At 39.4% G+C, this 18,621-nt stretch overlaps 1 protein-coding gene across 4 annotated transcripts in view; it reads left to right on the top strand.

Moving 5' to 3' along the window:
* The window catches only part of SLC16A9 (solute carrier family 16 member 9), an 83,640-nt gene extending 65,323 nt beyond the window's left edge, over window positions 1–18,317 (top strand). For all 4 annotated transcript variants that reach the window (XM_005671011.4, XM_001926829.5, XM_084997021.1 and 1 more), the window contains 3 exons: window positions 10,210–10,305; window positions 13,830–14,747; window positions 15,451–18,317. In XM_005671011.4, coding sequence (XP_005671068.1) covers window positions 10,210–10,305; window positions 13,830–14,747; window positions 15,451–15,638 — 1,202 coding nt within the window. In that variant the 3' untranslated portion in view covers window positions 15,639–18,317. The remainder of the gene's footprint in view (window positions 1–10,209; window positions 10,306–13,829; window positions 14,748–15,450) is intronic.
* The last annotated feature ends 304 nt before the right edge of the window (window positions 18,318–18,621 follow it).

Raw genomic sequence — 18,621 nt, 5'->3', positions numbered from 1 at the left:
AGTTCATTTCTTGTGTCCCATAATTCTTAAAAGGCTGTCACTTTTTAGGGTATCACACACTGTCCCTAATGTGTGATACCTAAATAAGTGACTGTGGCTCTCCTTGGGGAAAGATTCAGGGCATTATTATCTGTATGTTTGTCACAGCATTTGTTGCCAGGTCTTTCCTTCTGGAATCATGGCTTCTCCTTCACTTTGGGTCAAAAACACAAGGCTCACATCTGAAGACTGTAGATGACTCTGATTTGGCAACAGGTTCTGAATCCCCATGACTTTGGAGGGAATTGTCAGCTCATGGAGAGTGCATGGGCACTAGGGATCCTTTGATCCTAAGCACGCCCCTCAATCTCCATGAATCACTGTCCCCTTTTCTGTAAAGGCAGACTGAGGAACCTGCCTCATTGAGGTCTTGTGAGGATTAAGTGAAGTCAAGCAAAATAAAAGTAAAAGAGAGTTGCACTGGATTTCACTAATAAAAATCAGTTTAATTTTAACTTCGATGATAAATTTAAAATTTACAGTAATTTTAAATAATTTTTTGAAAAGTCAAGTTTTGGAGTTCCTGTTGTGATTCAGCAGGTTAAGAACCTTACACAGTGTCCATGAGAATGTGGGTTCGACCCTTGGACTCACTCAGTGGGTTAAGGATCTGGTGTTGCTGCAAGCTGCAGTGTAGGTCACAGATGCAGCTCAGATCCTGTGTTGCCATGGCTGTGGTGTAGGCCAGCAGATGCAGCTCTGATTTGACCCCTAGCCCAGGAACTTGCATATGCTACCAGTGTGGCTGTAAAAAGAAAAAAATATATAAAAATATAAGTTTTTATTTCAATAATTAAAAATTGTTCACTGTGGTCATTGTTGGGCCCCAGCGAGCTATTCCTTGCTGGGAGATTATTAACACATGTTATCATGGCTGACTTCTTTGTGGTTTTGTTTCATCAATAGGCTTAGAGTCTAGGGCTCATGGAATATTTGTGGGGTAGATGAATAGGATAATAATGAACAATGACACTCCCATTCTGTTACCAATTGAAGCAGGCTATCCAGTTGAAAAGGAAGTGACAGGAAATTGTTACACAGTCTAAGCTCATTCTCCCATCTGTATCATGAGTTCCTTAGGAAAAAAATCAAGAAAGATTCAGTCTAATGATAACATATATTGAGCACCAACTCTGTGCAGAATTCCAAGCATTTTCATTTCTCTCAAATGAATAAGATGGTCCCTTAAGATAAACAGCATGGCATCAGGAACAAGCACAGGCAGGCTCCGGGGTTCGACCGTGTGGGTTAATCTTATTTTACCCACTTGCCAGCCAAGGACTGCAGACAAGTTACTTATGTACTGTTCTCTCTCTCTCCTTTTTTTTTGGTCTTTTTTATGGCTACACTCACAGCATATGGAAGTTCCCAGGCCGAATCAGAGCTGCAGCTGTCAGCGCTACGCCACAGTCACAGCAACACTAGATTCAGGCGGTGCCTGTGCCTATACCACAGCTCATGGCAATGCCGGATCCTTAACCCACTGAGTGAGGCCAGGGATCAACCCCCACATCCTCATGGTTACTAGTCAGGTTCTTAACTCACTGAGTCACAATGAGAACTCCTGTTTTCTCATTTTTTAAACTGAGCATAATAATGGTATCCACCTTATAGGGTTTTGTGAATTAATGAGTTAATGCAACAAACATTAGCTAGCATAACCATCATTATCAGTTTTGTGACCTTGGAAAATTCTCCCACCTCTCTGAGCTTCCATTTGTATTTCTTAGGAAATGAGACTAATATGACTTCACAGAAATATTGTGACTATTCATGAGATAATGTCTATAGCGAGGCACACAAGTGTTTAATACATATTAGGCCTTCCCCTAAATTCCTTTCTGACCTCTTGGTTCAGGACCACAGCAGCAGTATTTTTGCAACTTCAGAAGCTCTATTTTTTTTTTTTTTTTTTTTTTTTTTTTTTTGGTCTTTTCGCCTTTTCTAGGGCCGCTCCTGCAGCATATGGAGGTTCCCAGGCTAGGGGTCTAATTGGAGCTATAGCTGCCAGCCTACTCTAGAGCCACAGCAACGTGGGATCCCAGCTGCGTCTGCAACCTACACCACAGCTCATGGCAACGCCGAATCCTTAACCCGCTGAGCACGGCCAGGGATTGAACCTGCAACCTCATGGTTCCTAGTCGGATTCATTAACCGCGAGCCACGACGGAAACTCCCAGAATCTCTATTGAATCAGAAATATTTTTATAACAGGTTAAGTAACATGTAAAAATAAGTGAAAGCTATATAATATGTTTATAATATAAAACATCAAAAAGAATACTTAAGTGTATTAATTGGAATAATTCTCTGTTACTCTTTTTTAAAAATATCATTTTGGAAATACGATGTCATCTTGTTTGGTTTTTGTAGCTAAAACAAAAAATGACAGCTTACTAGTTTTCGAGTGATTGTCTGTCATTCTGCCAAACCTGGTCATTCAGGCTCCTATTTTCTCAATAACTTTACTAAATCAGGCAAAAGAAAAGTGTGGTGGGAGAGGGGGAGGTTCAGGGAGAGGGGGTGCAGGAAATAGGTCCTTAATGAATTGCTCAAGCTTCTTCCCAATTATTTTTTTTTTGCTTCTCTGAAAACCACAACTCAAAATCAATTTCAGATCATATTGTTGTTTCGCTACCTGATTACTCTTTTCTTTTTTCTTTTTCACCCATCCTGTGTGGCATATGGAAGTTCCCAGGCCAGGGATTGAATCTGAGCTGAGTGGTGACCTATGCAGCAGCTGCATCCATGCTGGATCCTTAACCCACTGTGCCAGGCTAAGGCTCAAACCCAAGCCTCCGCAGTGACCCAAGCCACTGCAGTCAGATTCTTAACCCCCCGTGCCACAGTGGAAACTCTTGATTACTGTTTTCTTTAATAGTCTTTTAATAGTCCTTCCTTGACTTGGGAAAAAATCAATTTCCTTCCTTCATTTTCTTGGTAATACCTGCATAGTCCATTGAGCTTGATGGACTATGCAGGTGGCATAACCCACATTCATGGACAATCCAATTCTCCTAATCTAGTAAAGGCCAGTTAGGTAAAGATCCTTTTCTGGGTATTCTGGATATTCGGTTTAGCAGTTAGAGTTTTATAGGTCCTTTTTTTGTTTGTTGTTAATGGTTATGCTGTTCAAGATTGTCTTTTGTCTTTCATAGATGTTCAGATGTAAGAACTATGATTTTCTAATTAGTTTGAGGCTCTAGCTATATAATGCCTTAATACTCAGGTGAAAAGTGAAAAAATATCACTTCAGCAGCTTTTTTTTTATACTTTGTTATATTCTAAGCACAGATAATAAAGTCTTTTACACTTTTTATGTCTCTTAAACTTTACAACTATCTTGAGATAAGATGATCTTCAGGAAACCAAAAGTCACATGGCCAGTAGGTAGTAGCATTGGGATTTGAATCCATTGTCTACCTGATTCCAAGCCTGTGCTCTTGACCAGTTGATGTCATATTCAGGGTATACTCATGCTAAGCATGTAGAATTAGTGCTTCTGTAAAGCCATGTCAGTCAAAAAGCTAGCCAGTTGCTTAAACTTTCAAACTTTTCCTTTGCAGATGTTTTAGCCTAGAAACATGAACAGTAACTTCATGTGTATATCCTACACTTATTTATCTTTGTCATCATCCAAAGTTACCTTCTCACAATTTCATTTCTAGCAGTAGATTATTTCTAGAGTACCATATGCAATTGCCTATAACCTTTGGTCAAGGTGATAAATCATCCTGGCTCAGCTATTCTCAGAGGTGCTCAAATACTTATTTCAGAACAGAGAGACGGAGAATTCTCCCAAATGACCAAGAAGCAGGTCCCCATACACAGTGACCAGCTGTCCTGGTTTGTCCAGTACTAAGGGGTTTTCTAGGCTATAAGACTTCTGGTAACCAAACCAAGAAGGTCCTGGGTGTTACCCCTAACCCCCATTTTACACATAGAGTCTAGGTTCTGTGACTTTACCCTCGTCACTTTTTAAGACTGCTGTATTAGAATGCACTATTACTAAATAGTTCCCGTTCAGAGAAATAGTACTGCAGGGGAGTTCCTGCTGTGGTGCAGTGGGTTAAGAATCTGACTGCAGTGAGTTGGGTCGCTGTCAAGGTGCAGGTTTGCTCCTCAGCCCAGTGCAGTGGGTTAAAGGATCTGGTATTGCTGCAGCTGTAGTGTAGGTCACAGCTGTGGCTTGGATATAGTCTCCCACCTGGGAATTTCCATATGCTATGGATGTGGTGATAAAAATTAAAGAATAATAATAATAGTAAGGCAGGGAGAAAATTTCATATATAAATGTAGGGGCTTGATAGGTATCTGCTTAGTTACACACAAGAATATATATATAATGAAAGAATATTTTAAAATAATAACAATTTTCAAAATATGTACATGATTGCCAGTGTTTTATTGCTTGTCCCCCTAAAATAAATCAAAATTCCATTTTGTGTGACTTTATCTATATGCAGATTCCTTAGAGATACTTGCTTCATGTATTCTGAAATTGATGCATTTTATAATATTAGAGTGTTTTACATCAGTTTTTTTTTTTTTAATATCTCTCATCAGCTTAACTGATTTTGGTATTTTTAGTTACAGATAAGGATTGAGAAAAAAATGAGGAAATAAGGCAGTTTAGTGAGATTTGCCCAAAGCATCATCATATAATGCATACAAGTTTTAAGTTTTTTTGTTTTTTGTTTTTTTTGCTTCTTAGGGCCACACCCACAGCATGGAGGTTCCCAGACTAGGGGTTGAATCTGAGCTACAGCTGCTGGCCTATGCCACTGCCCCAGCAATGCAGGATCTGAGCCTCATCTGCACCCTGCACCACAGCTCATGGCAACGCTGGATCTTTAACGCACTCAGTGAGGCCAGGGATCAAACCTCGCAACCTCATGGTTACTAGTCAGATTTGTTTCTGCTGTGCCACAATGGGAACTCCACAAGTTGTAAATTAGTTATATCTTTTTTTCAAACCAAAGAATTCTAATTCTGTATTTGTAATGATGCTATTCTATTGCATGAATTGTTGTGAAAAAAACTTTAATATATTTTTCAGCTAAGATTGAATTTCTGGGCTAAGTTAAAAAAATCAGCATCATTTAATTGGAAAGCAGACATAAAGATATTATTTTTTAAAATACATATGTTTACACACATATAAGCATATACATTGTTTGTGTTATGTGAAAGAGAAAATATGACATATAGAGGAAGAGAAAAATGCAAGAGTAACAGCCAAATTAAGAATAGATAGCAATGGAGTTAAGGATCTGATGTTGCTGCAGCCTGGAGTGTAGGTTACAGCTCTGTCTTGGATTCAGTCCCTGGGAACTTCCATATGCCGTGCGTATGCCCAAAAAAGAGAACAAACAAAAAAGAATAGATAGCAATGGTTGAAATTAGCCAGTGTGACTTAAAATTGGGCAACTTAAGTGGGATTTATGGGGAAAGGTAGAATTACTTTAACACTCTGTACCAGGCCCAGACCTTGAACTGGGGTACTCAGATGCATAAGGCACACATAGCCTGCCCACAGCTGGCTCATTGTCTAGTTAGGGGAAGAGATGTGTAAATATGTAACTTGTAACACTGTGAAATAAGTGCAATCATAAAACAAAAGCAACATTCAGTGCAGACATAGTATATAGCATGTATGTTGGGGAGAGGGGTTCTGAGGAAGGCTTCCTGCAAGAATTGGTGCTTGAGCTGCGTCTTGAAGGGCAGGTGGGATGTGATGAGGTGGGCACGGGTTGAAAAAGTGGTGAGGGTGGTGGGAGAAAGACATTCCAGGAGCTCAAATACTCAGAGGTTAAGATACAATGGGTAATAGAACAGGGGTCTTTTTAAAAAGTTTTTGTCCTTTTAGGGTTGCACCTGTAGAATGGAGGTTCCCAGGCTAGGGATTGAAACAGAGCTATAGCTGCCGGCCTCTACCACATCCACAGCAACGCGGGATCCGAGCCACATCCGTGACCTATGCCACAGCTCACAGCAACTTGGGACCCTTAACCCACTGAGCAAGGCCAGGGGTCACACCTGCATCCTCATGGTTCCTAGTCGGATTCATTTCCGCTGAGCCATAACGGGAACTCCCAGAACAGGTCTTTTTATGGCTCTTTGTTTAAAGAATGCATGTCCTGAGGGGACTTGCTAATATGTCAAAGCATGGCTTGCAGCAGAGGCCCAGTGATAAAGGGTTTACATGGATGTTATTGCAGGAGAGTGATGTAATAACTGTGTGAAAGTCAGGAAGAGGATAGATTGGTGGGAAAAGTACTGGAGACTGAGACAGTGATGAGAAAAGATGAGGAGGTGAATCGAGGCAGTGGCAGTTCACAGAGGGGTGGGGGCGTTGATAATTTAGGTGGTAGATGTGATAAAGAGTGGGATGTCTGGTCTGATGGGAGGAGATGAGAATAAAGAGATCTCTATGGTCTCACCTAGAGGTTTGTGAAATGAAATGTAAGGTATGGGGGAAAATGTTAGAACAGGTAAATAGGTTTAGTTTCATTTATTTAAGTATAGGAAGACAGTTTTTAAAAAAAAAAAATTTTTATGGCCACGCCCAATGCACGGGAAGTTCCCTGGCCAGGGGTTGAATCTGAGCCACAGCTGCAACCTACACTGCAGCTGTGGCAATGCCATATCCTTTAACCCACTTTGCCAGGCTTGGGGTTGAACCCTCACCTCTGTAGGGAACTGAGCTACTGCAGTCAGACTCTTAAGCCACTGCATCACCATGGGAACTTCAGGGAAAGCAATTATATTTTACTATTGCTTATGCTTGGAGTTGTTAGTAGTATAAGTAGTTTACAAATTATTATTCTTATACTAGAGGTTGATGCTAAAATTTTTTTCACTGAGAGGAGTCTGATCAAAAATGATAGAGACCACGGAAAGTTTTAAGGTAGTAGTTTCCAAACTTTATATATATTCTTGGAACCCTCTTTTATTTAGGACCCCAAGGAACTTTTAAATATGTGGATTATACTTATTTATACTTATTCTGTTAAAATTCACTATATTAGAAGCTGAGAAATTTGAAAACATGTGTTTAGTAATTTAGTGAAAGATAGTAATAACAAACCCAGTACATACTTATGGAAAACGTACTTATGGAAAACAAATCTGTCTTTCAAAACAAAACAAAATTTAGTGAGGAGAATGGTAGTTCTTCCCATGCATTGGGTGCGGCCATCAAAAAAAAATTTTTTTTTTAGAAACTTTTATATTTTTGCAAATCTCTTTAATGTCTGGCTTCATAGAATATATCTGGGTTCTCATGTCTGTTCTGTACTCAGTCTGTTGCAATATGTATTTTTGGTTGATATGTATGAAGGAAATCTAGTCTCACACAAAGATGTAGTTGGAAAATGGAAGAGTTTTTAACAGTCTTTTCAGGTAACTGAAGATTCTCTTCTTTGATACTATCCCAAAACTTGATATATGATAGTTTTCTAAGGGTTAATTGCAATCTGGAACCTGAAAATCACATCAGTATACTTGTGCTCTATAATATTAAATCAATTTGTTTATTCTGTACTTGGAATCGATGTGCATTCAAGTCTGATTTTGTAACATCATGAAGTGGTTATGTGAAAAATATTGGTTCTCTGAGCTATGCAAGAGCTTTAAAATGTTGACACATTTTAATTAAAGGACAGCTGAAAAATTGCTTTGGTTATTAGTATCACCAATAGGCTCTTCAGAAAATCTTATGTGTTGGTTGAGAAGCAGTCAAGTCATTATATGGATACAAGTTTCCAAAAATTCTGATTTTTTTGCTGAAAGGCTTGAATTTTATCATTGGTAACAGTTATTATCAGTTATTTGCTTTTTTGGTTTGTTTTCAAGAAAATGTCTACCCAACACTCAAGGCTGGGTAACCACAGTTCCTCAGACATTCTTTCAAATACTTAGTGTTACATGGAAAAAGTAGCTATGTTAGCTGGCGGGTGCTAAAACAATTACCCAAGTGCTTTTTCCTGCAACAATTGTAATTCACATGAAGGGTTTTGTTGTTGTTGTTGTTGTTTTTAAAATGTATTTGTTTTTACTCTGAGTGGTGATGAAACATAAGCTACAAAGTTGGATATCAATACCTTGATTTGTTCTAAGTCTTTGCAGATTTACTCACCATTTCTTTTGTACCAATAGCATAGATGTGAACACAGTGGAAGAAAAAAAACAAAAACTAGAGAACATTTCAGTATAGCTATAAAAATAATTTTGATTTTAGGGACTTCATGAAAGACCTGAGGACTGTCTCTTTAATAACTGATGGTTCAAAGTCATCCTAATACCGATGTGGGAAAGTGTCATGTCACCTTCTGCTTTTTGAAAAGTTTAGAGAAAAAGCATTTAAAATTTCCGCTACATTAAAAGAAAAAAAAAAAGTGAAATGATCTTATTTGAAACCCATGGCCTTGAAATAATTTTTTAAAAATCTTCTTTCTTTTTCATTCAATATAAAATGTTTAAAAGTTACTGTTTTAAACTTTTCTGGCATTGGCCTTTAGTAATCAGAAATATCTTTTTTCTCTTGTCTCTGATGCCTAATATTTGAAAGAGCCTTGACAGACAAATTACATAAAAGTCAATCCAGTCCCTCTCCAAAGGCTTTCTGAAATGTAGTTTTAGTTAAAGGTGACATTTTTTTGGCTTTATAAAATTGCTCATTCAGGAACAGGTCTTATTTCGTTGTAGTATCCTATATATAATAGTGGTAAATGTGTGAATAAGTCCAATTCATGGTTCGTTAATACGATAGTGTCTCTTCCCTTCAATCATACAAAAGGGTGGCACATTTTAAAAGGTTTGTTTAAAGTGTAATTATTTTAATCTATCTCATTTTGTTAAGAAGACTTTTTATGCAAACACAGATGAGTCCTAGTGGTTTTAAGCACCAATTTCCTAAAATGTTTATGCAGTGTGTTTGTTAAACTCATGTATTCTTTCTAATCATAGTCCAGGTAACAATTGAAAGTAATGAAAATGATCTTCATAACTCACCTAATGGACCGTGGGTTAAAATTAATTTTTAGACTATGGCATTTGTGTTTGTAGAGTGATTCCCAAGAACAAATGATGTTGCAGAAAAAAGACAAAGTGTTATGAATTAGAAGCCAGAGGAAAATTTTATGAAAAACATAACTGGGGTTATTAGGTACTTAATAGGGAGAAAAAGATTAAGCTAACAAATGAGAGCCTTAAATATTGCCCTGGGGTCTCAAGAAAGGGATATTTAGTTGTAAGCTATTTTTTATTTTAATTGTAAAACAATTTCAGGGAGTTCCCATGTGGCACAGCAGGTTAAGGATTTGGCATTGTCATTGCAGTGGCTTGGGTCCCTGCTGTGGCATGGGTTTGATCCCTGGCTTGGGGACTTACACATGCCATGGGAATGGCCAAAAAAGTTTTCAAATTTCCAGAAAAGCAGAGACTAGTATATTAAGCAACCATACGGTCACCACTTAAATTTAACCATTTTTAATACTTTATTCTATTTTCTTTCTCTCTCTCTTTTTTTTCTTTTTTGCAAAGAATTTTAAACTAAATACATGACCTTATACTCCTAAATAAGGTAGTTTGCATTTCTAAAAGATAAAAACTTACAAATATACATTTTATGATGATGGGGTTATCTGAGAGCCCCAGAGGACCTGCCTGAGGGCCTTTGTTTTGCAGACTGGCATGTGTAAGCTAAGAAGTCTAGCAAAATAACTTGGGATGACAAGGGGATTTTATAAAATTGTTTAGAGAACTTATAGGAGGCAGAACAGCTGAAGGTAAGGATGTGAAAGAGAGATTTTAATGGGCAGGTTTGATTCAGTTTTACTATTTGGTATATCATTTAACCATTTTTTTTTTCTATCTCCCAATTACGTCTTAATTTAAATTTGTATTATTCATTCGTGTTCTAGAAATGGGATTATATATTTGACTTGACCCTGACCTTAGGGTGGATATAGAGTGAAAACAAGCTGTCCCAATATGTCCATTGCACTGTACAACCAATATCAGAGGGATCTAGGAATCCACCTTGGAAGAGTTTTAGCCATTCAGTAACAGAATGTCCTATTTGAGTTATTTAATTACTCCTTTTTTTTTTTTTTTGCATTGAAGTAATAGAGTCTTTTAATTTATGCATTGTCTTCTTATGTTTAGGTCTTGGATGTGGCTTATTATACACTGCAACAGTGACCATTACGTGCCAGTATTTCGACAGCCGCCGTGGCCTTGCACTTGGCCTGATTTCAACAGGTACATTTTCAATATAAGTATAGCATTGCCACTATTCAGCCTTCTAATGAAAGATAAAGGTTACCAAGCACAGATGTGTTTAACCAGCCACTCCCCAGCTACCACTCAGGAAAATAATTTTTTTTTAACTCTAATCCTAGAAGGAAATTTTTATTTTCCACTCTAACTATAGGCAAAGCTTAAATAAAAATCCCTAAAGAGTTCTTGCTGTGGCTTAGCAGGTTAAGAACCTGATTAGTATCCATAAGGATGCGGGTTTGATCCCTGACCCCGATCAGTGGGTTAAGGATCCACTGCTGCTGTGAGCTGTGGTGTAGGTCACAGACACAGCTCAGATCCCATGTTGCTGTGGCTGTGGTGTAGGCTGGCAGCTGCAGCTCTGATTCAGTTTCTAGCCTGGGAACTTCCATATGCTATGGTTACAGCCCCCAAAAGAAAAAAAATCCCTAAGATTCATAAATAAAAAATAAGGGAGATTAGCTGTCCAATATAATACAGGAAAAGAAAGCTTATGGGTCCAGTAAATGAGACACATGGTGGTGAGAACATGCTGGTGCTAAAAAAAAAGCAGAGAAGCACTTAAGAAAAGCACCTGAGGGAGTTCCTGCCATGGCGCAGTGGGTTAAGAGTCTGACTACAGTGCAGAGACATGGGTATAATCTCTGGCCTGGTGCAATGGGTTAAAGGATCTGGCATTGCCATTTGGATTCAATCCCTGGCCCAGGTACTTCCATATGCCATGGGTACAGTCATTAAAAAAAATAGTAATAATAAAATAAAGTACCTGATCCCTGAGAAAGATAGAAGAAATGGAAGGAAAATGGGGACTCTTGAGGCCACTGTCAGGGAGACTGAAGCTGGCTGACACCTCTCCATCTCCATTTATTATGAAATTTACAGTTTTTCTAAAGTACGATTTGTGAGTACATCGCACTAGCCTATGTACATATCCAAATGACAGACTGTTTACTCTTGATATTCCTTTAATAATCAAGAGATGATCACTTGGAGGGGGGCAGCGTAAGTATAAAAGCCTTCTGGACGTCCCCTGATATTTGAACGTGGTGTTTTACTTTTCAGATGGATTTTTTTCAAAGCTCTGTAGGAAATATCAGAATTTCTGTGGCCAATGTTTTACGAGTTTGCTTAGGACTTAAGATTGCCAAGCTAACTAGAAGTTGGAAGTTTACATGCTGCTTGTTAATGGGGTGGCTATTCCGTGGAGGTCAGATTTTCATATGTTGAGTTACTTCTATCGTCTCTCTGGCCACAGGATCCAAATTAATGTTTTGTCTTTGAGGCCAACACAGGGTAACAAAGTGATTCTAGATCAAACTAAATCAAGCTGGATGTATACCCAAGGGGTGGTTTAAGGAAGCATTTCCAGGTGAAATATGTGTCTAGGAGGCAACACGGCCTGAGTCTGAGGACATGACTAAGGAAGAATTGGGAGAAGAAATAGAAAAACAAAAGATGAAGACTGGAAAGCAGTTTAAAGAGCCTGACAGTATCTCCCTCAAGTGTGAGAGGGAGTGTGAGAGCCTGCCTGGCAGCTTAAAAGATAATAGCTCTTGCCTATACTATATATAGTGTGTATATAGTATTGTGGATGTGTAGTATAGTATTACAGTGTGTATATAGTATAATATAGTGTGCATATATAGCACACATACTATATGTAGTATGTATAGTATAGTATATATATAGTGTGTGTGTGTGTGTATATATATACACACACTATATTATATACAGTATTCATATATTTTATGGCCACATGCATGGCATATGGAAGTTCTTGGGCTAGGGACTGAATCCAAGCCACAGCTGTGACCTATGTCAGAGTAGCAGCAATGGTAGATCCTTTAACCCACTGTGCTTGGTTGGGGATCGAACCAATACCTCCACAACCACCTGAGCTGCTGCAGTTGGGTTCTTAACCCACTGCATCACAGCGGGAACTCTCCTATACTACCTATTTTGTGGAGGCACTATAACATAGTGACAAGCCTAGCCCCTGGAGCCAGACCCCCTGGTTTTGAATCCCATCTTATGTCTGAATCCCTAGCTGTCTGGTGATGGACAAGTTACTGAACTGTTCTGTGAAATTAACTGTTAAGTGAAAGCCTCAGTCTTCTGAACTGTAATAAGAGGATAATAATGGTACCCATCCCATTGGGTTTTTGGAAATATTAAAGGACCATATGGGTAAACAGCACATCACGAGGGCCCTAAAAGTAATAACCATTATAATCAGGACCTAGGTTTCCCTTAACACCCAGATTCATTTGTGAGGAAGATGTGGGAAATTGAACACTGAAAGAGCTTCTCTGGCTTTCACTTAGTCTAAAAAGGAGGGCATAGGGGCCTGGGGCATGGACCATTGAACAAAAAAGATTTGACTGAGACAGTCAAGATTTGGTGGAATTAGGAAGTTTTTAGTTGCAACACAAAGGAAGCTAGCTAAGGCAAAATTAGGAAGAAGCATGAATCCACTGTCTTACATTATTCAACCTGCTGTAAAGTACCATAGACTGAGTGGCTTAGGCAACAGAAGTTTATTTCTCATAGTTCTGGAGGCTGGACGTCTGAGGTCAGGATGTCAAGGTCAGCACGGTTGGGTTCTGGTGAGAGCCCTCTTCTAGGTTACAGACTGCCGTCTTCTCCCTTTGTCCTCACGGGGCAGAAAGGGAGGAAGCTCCCTGGGGTCTCTTCTAAGGGCACTAGTTCCATTCAGGAGGGCTCTGCCCTATGATGTAATCACCCAAAGGCCGCGCCCCCAATGCCATCATGCTTGGGGTTAAGTTTTCAACTTATGGAATTTTTTTGGTTTGTTTTGCTTTTAGGGCCACACTTGTGGCATATGGAGGTTCCCAGGCTAGGGGTTGAATCAGAGCTTCATCTGCTGTCCTATACCACAGCCATAGCAACTCAGGATCCCAGCCAAGTCTGCAACCTATTCCACAGCTCATGGCAATGCCAGATCCTTAACCCACTGAGCGAGGCCAGGGATTGAACATGTGTCCTCATTTGTTATTTTGTAAGAATTTTTGCTGGGTTTTACCCATAAGCTTGGCATCCTGTTGGGGTTCTGAGGCATTTTGATATGGACCATTTAAAAAGTATGACTGACCTATTTAGACTTTTTTTTTTTTAAATCTCTTTAAGGCTACACCTGAGGCATATGGAGGTTCCCAGGCTAGGGGTCAATTCAGAGGTGCAGCCACCAGCCTACACCACAGCCATAGAAACACCAGATCCAAGCTGCGTCTTCTACCTACACCACAGCTCACGGCAATGCCAGATCCTTAACCCACTGAGCAAGGCCAGGGATCAAACCTGCATCCTCATGGATACTAGTTAGGCTCGTTACCACTGAGCCACAATGAGAACTCCACTGTAGTGATTTTAATATGAAGGCACACATGAATATCAGTGTAAAAAGGAAATCAAATTGTAAGACTAATAATGCTTGTCCCAAGAGCCCCAAATTATAAGAGATTAAACAGTTCCCATTTTCTTTCTAGGTTCAAGTGTTGGACTTTTTATATATGCTGCTCTGCAGAGGCTGCTGATTGATTTATATGGACTGGATGGATGCCTGCTGATTGTGGGTGCTTTAGCTTTAAACATACTAGCCTGTGGCAGTCTGATGAGACCCCTCCAGTCCTCTGATTGCCCTTTGCCTGAAAAAACAGCTCTGGAAAATATACCAGATAGATACTCAATTTATAATGAAAAAGAAAAGAACCTGGAAGAAAACATAAACATTCTTGAAAAGAGCTACAGTGGTGAGGAAACATGTAAGAGCACTTTAGCCAATGGTGACTGGAAATCAGACAGTCTCCTTCATCAAAACCCAACAACAGCAGCACAAACAAAAGAAACTGAAACGTACAAAAAGAAAGTAGCAGAACGGACATATTTTTGCAAACAGCTTGCCAAGAGGAAATGGCAGCTATATAAAAACTACTGTGGAGAAACTGTGGCTCTTTTTAAAAACAAAGTATTTTCAGCCCTCTTCATTGCCATCTTTCTTTTCGACATTGGAGGGTTTCCGCCTTCATTACTCATGGAAGATGTAGCAAGAAGTTCAAATGTGAAAGAAGAAGAGTTTCTGATGCCTCTTATTTCCATTATCGGCATCATGACAGCAGTTGGTAAACTCCTTTTAGGAATACTGGCTGACTTCAAGTGGATTAATACCTTATATCTTTACGTAGCTACCTTAATAATCATGAGCCTAGCCTTGTGTGCAATTCCATTTGCCAAAAGTTACGTCACATTGGCATTACTTTCTGGGATCCTAGGGTTTCTTACTGGTAATTGGTCCATCTTTCCGTATGTGACCACGAAGACTGTGGGAATTGAAAAATTAGCTCACGCCTATGGGATATTAATGTTCTTTGCTGGACTTGGAAATAGCCTTGGACCACCAATTGTTGGTAAGATGTTTATCTTAAAGTCAACCTTTTTTTTTTTTTTTTTTTTTTTTGTCTTTTTACCTTTTCTAGAGCTGCACCTGCAGCATATGGAGGTTCCCAGGCTAGGGGTCTAATCAGAGCTGTAGCTGCCGGACTGCGCCACAGCCACAGCAACACGGGATGCGAGCTGTGTCTGTGACTTACACCACAGCTCACGGCAACGCTGGATCCTTAACCCACTGAGCAAGGCCAGGGTTTGAACCCACTACCTCATGGTTCCTAGTTGGATTCGTTAACCACTGTGTCACGACGGGAACTCCTAAAGTCAACCCGTTTTGCTATTCTTCTTTTTAACATCTCTGGGTATAGAAATTCAGACTGTAATGACAGCCAGATTTATACAAAATAAATCTTCAAGGGGTGTCTTATGGCCATGATTTATTCAAAATCGCTTTGATGGAGTTGGAAAAGCCAGTATACTTGCTCAAGAATTTGTGTTCACTCCTCACTGAGGAGAAACCCCAAATGCCTGTTTATTCTGGTCTAACATTGGAGCAGAATGTCTGGTCTGAGACATTCTCCTCTTCTAATTCCCAGTGGGCCACTCTGGGAGCAGATTGGGTGACATATATCCTAATCTGAACTGCATATAAATTGACAAAATTAGAGTATTTACACTCATACTATGTCAATCAAATTCACTGTTTTCTTCCTCTTTTTTCAGGTTGGTTTTATGACTGGACCCAGACTTATGACATTGCATTTTATTTTAGTGGCTTCTGCGTCCTGCTGGGAGGTCTTATTTTGCTGCTGGCAGCCTTGCCTTCCTGTGATACATGCAAGAAGCAACTCCCCAAGCCCGCTCCCACAACCTTTTTGTACAAAGTTGCCTCTAATTCCTCTAATGTTTAGAGGAATATTGGAAGGCACTCAAGACTGTTTTTTCATAGCAAAATTTCACTGTGGCTGATTTGAATGAACTTTTCTTTTTATATATCCTATTTTCTATGTACTGTATATGTAGCCTCTATCTCCTGTGTTATTTTTTTCTCTTTTTCCAAAAAGTGGGACTATTCTGTTTTGCTATTATTATTCATGAGTTCTTGACATTGTGAAAATTTTGGCCAGCCTCAGAAGTCTTTCTCTGTGTAAAGAAGTGTAATTTCTCTGCAGGCTCCATTTAGTTCCATTTAGGGTAGCCAGAGGGGACTCTTTTTTTATTTTAATCTTTTTAATATTATGGCTGCACCCACAGCAGATAGAAGTTCCTGGGCCAGGGACTGAATCTGAGCTGTGGGCGCAGCAATTCCAGATCCTTAACCCACTGCACTGTGTTGAGGATCAAACCAGTGCCTCAAAGCTACCTGAGCCACTGCTGTCAGATTCTTAATCCGATGCACCACAGCGGCAACTCCAACACTTTTTTAAACCTGTGTGAAGGCTGCTGGGGACTAAATCATTCTCTTCTCTCTGTTAGATTAGTTAGTAAATAGAAGACTTTGAGCCAGTCAGGAAATGAAAGTGGTTGCTAAAATAGCATTAAGGGTTGCAGTGGAACCAACGGATTTTTTTTTTTTTTTTTTTTTTTTTGGCCATGCCTGTGGCACATGGAAGTTCCCCGGACCAGGGATCAAACCTACACCACAGCAGTGACCCGAGCTGCTGCAGTGACAACTCTGGATTCTTAACCCTCTGTGCCCCAAAGGAGTTCCACAAACCAATCATTTTTAAAAAATAATATTATAATGACAGTCACCAGTTTTCATGATTGTGTTTCCCTTGATGAAGCACCCACATGTTTGGTGCCTGCTACGCATACATCCTTTCAATTCCCAAGGTGTTGCCTGAGATGCAGGCAGTGTCCAAATGGAGGAGGAGTCCCTGTAGCTTTTTTTCATGGTTGGCTGCTGTAACCTTGCTCACTTTTGTTTCCTAGCATCCACTTAGCTGATGTTTCCCAAGAAGTGCTGATTTTACCTGTTTCCAAATTGGAAATGCATATTTAAACCATTCCATTCTGGCAAATGGGAAACAGCCATTTGCTTCAGGCACAGTGGGAATGAATTGCAAGTCCTTGCATGTTTCTCAGTGAAGCGTTTCTTTCCTACTATCAGATTTTACCACCATCAAGTTTTAATTCAAGGGCAGAACTAAAAAGTGTGTGTGTGTGTGTGCGTGCGTGCGTGTACGCGTGCATGTGTGTTATGCTCTGAGTCCGTGTGCAACATGGAAAGGGAAAAAGGCAATAAATTGATACCCTCATCGAGGAAGAAAATCAACATTTAATGAATTGACATTTTTCTAAAGAAATGGTTTTTTTAGCTTTGGTATGCACCAGAATCTTCTATAGATCCTTTTAAAAAAGTAGTTGCTTGAGTACCACTAGTAGAGATTTTTAATTATGTAGGTCTAGGCTGTGGTCTAAGCTTATATAGGCTGCAGTGTGCCATTGAACCCAGGCCACACCTATGAAAGTGCCAAAGTGCCAAGTCCTAATCACCAGACTATCAGGGAATTGCCTAAGCATATATATATACAAACACATATATATGTATATATGCATATATATATGTATATGTTTGTATATATACGTGTGTGTGTGCACACGCATGTGTGTGTGTGTGTGTGTGTATTGTTGTTGTTGCTGTACCTGTGGCATATGAAATTTCCTGGGCCAGAGACCGACCTACACCACAGCCGCGGCAACGCCTGTTCCTTAGCCTGCTGTGCCAGGCCAGGGATCAAACCTGCCCCTCAGCAGTGGCCTGAGCCACCTCAGAGACAATGCTGGATCCTTTACTCGCAGTGACACAGTGGGAACTCCCTAAGCATCTATATTTTTAATGAACTCTTCAAATCTGATAGCACAGCCTGAGTTGAGAACGACTCATAATATTGGCTATAGAGAAACATTTTTTCCTCTTAAAAAATAAAAAACACAATAACCCTTTGAGATGAGGGTTGTTTTTTTTTGTTTGTTTGTTTTTTTTATAAATAGCCAAGTTTGGTTCTTTAAATAGGAGGCACTTTTCCCATTGTGCCAAAATTGTCTTTTCATTTCTTACGAAATATGTAAGGTTATTTTATATTTCTATGTTGCCTTTCTTCAAAGGCGCCTGAAGCACTTTATAAACACGAATCCCCACAACACCTCAGTGAAGTAGGTAAATAGTGCTTTTCTATGCAGTAACCCTGGAGTATGGGGAACTTCATAGCTGAGTGAATCCTACTCAATCACGCAATAATGGGGCTCCAAAGCGCCTTGAACTTCTGCTCCATACTCTGCTCCAAAACTTCTGAAAAGTTTTCTGTACCTCATTCTTTGGTCACTGTCAAGGATAGTAAGTAAAATAACATTCAAAAGAAATTAAACTAGGCATTTTTGTGTCAAAGTTTCCCTTTTTGCCAGTATCATGCTCTGGAAATCCAGTAGTGTTTTCTTAACTCTTAAGGACATCCCTCTGTCCATCAATGTTGGTAATTGTCCAGGTGCGTCTTCACTGTGTTTACTAATGTCGTCCAGTGTGTGCATTATCCATTGTCTAGGAATGAATTTTAAGTTACAATAAAATATTTTTTCTTTGTTTTGCATCGGCTTGGTTGCTTTCTCTCTTCTTAGCTCCCCGAATTACAGTACACTTCACTTGGATGTAAAAATACAAATGATCTGATTTCACTTCTGATCCAGAATCTGGAGATTAGACATTTACATGTTCAAAAGTCCATTTGCTAAACTCTTTTGACCATCACCTTCCAAAAAGCTAAAATGTCAGTCCCCCAGAATCCTTTGGAGGAAAGAGGGACAGACTCCCCTTTGAGATTCTTAATATTGATCTTACTAATCATTAATGGAATTCTTGGTATATTGTAAGCACATTATAATACTCATCCCTCA

This window comes from Sus scrofa, chromosome 14 (genome assembly GCF_054392235.1).
Source record: "Sus scrofa isolate SSC_HxYL_T2T_F1_AM1 chromosome 14, Sscrofa_HxYL_maternal_Yorkshire_Landrace_v2.0, whole genome shotgun sequence".
In the NCBI taxonomy this organism is placed as follows: Eukaryota; Metazoa; Chordata; class Mammalia; order Artiodactyla; family Suidae; genus Sus; species Sus scrofa.
Note: the sequence above shows the minus strand (reverse complement) of the source record. Positions and strands in the feature narration are given on the sequence as shown.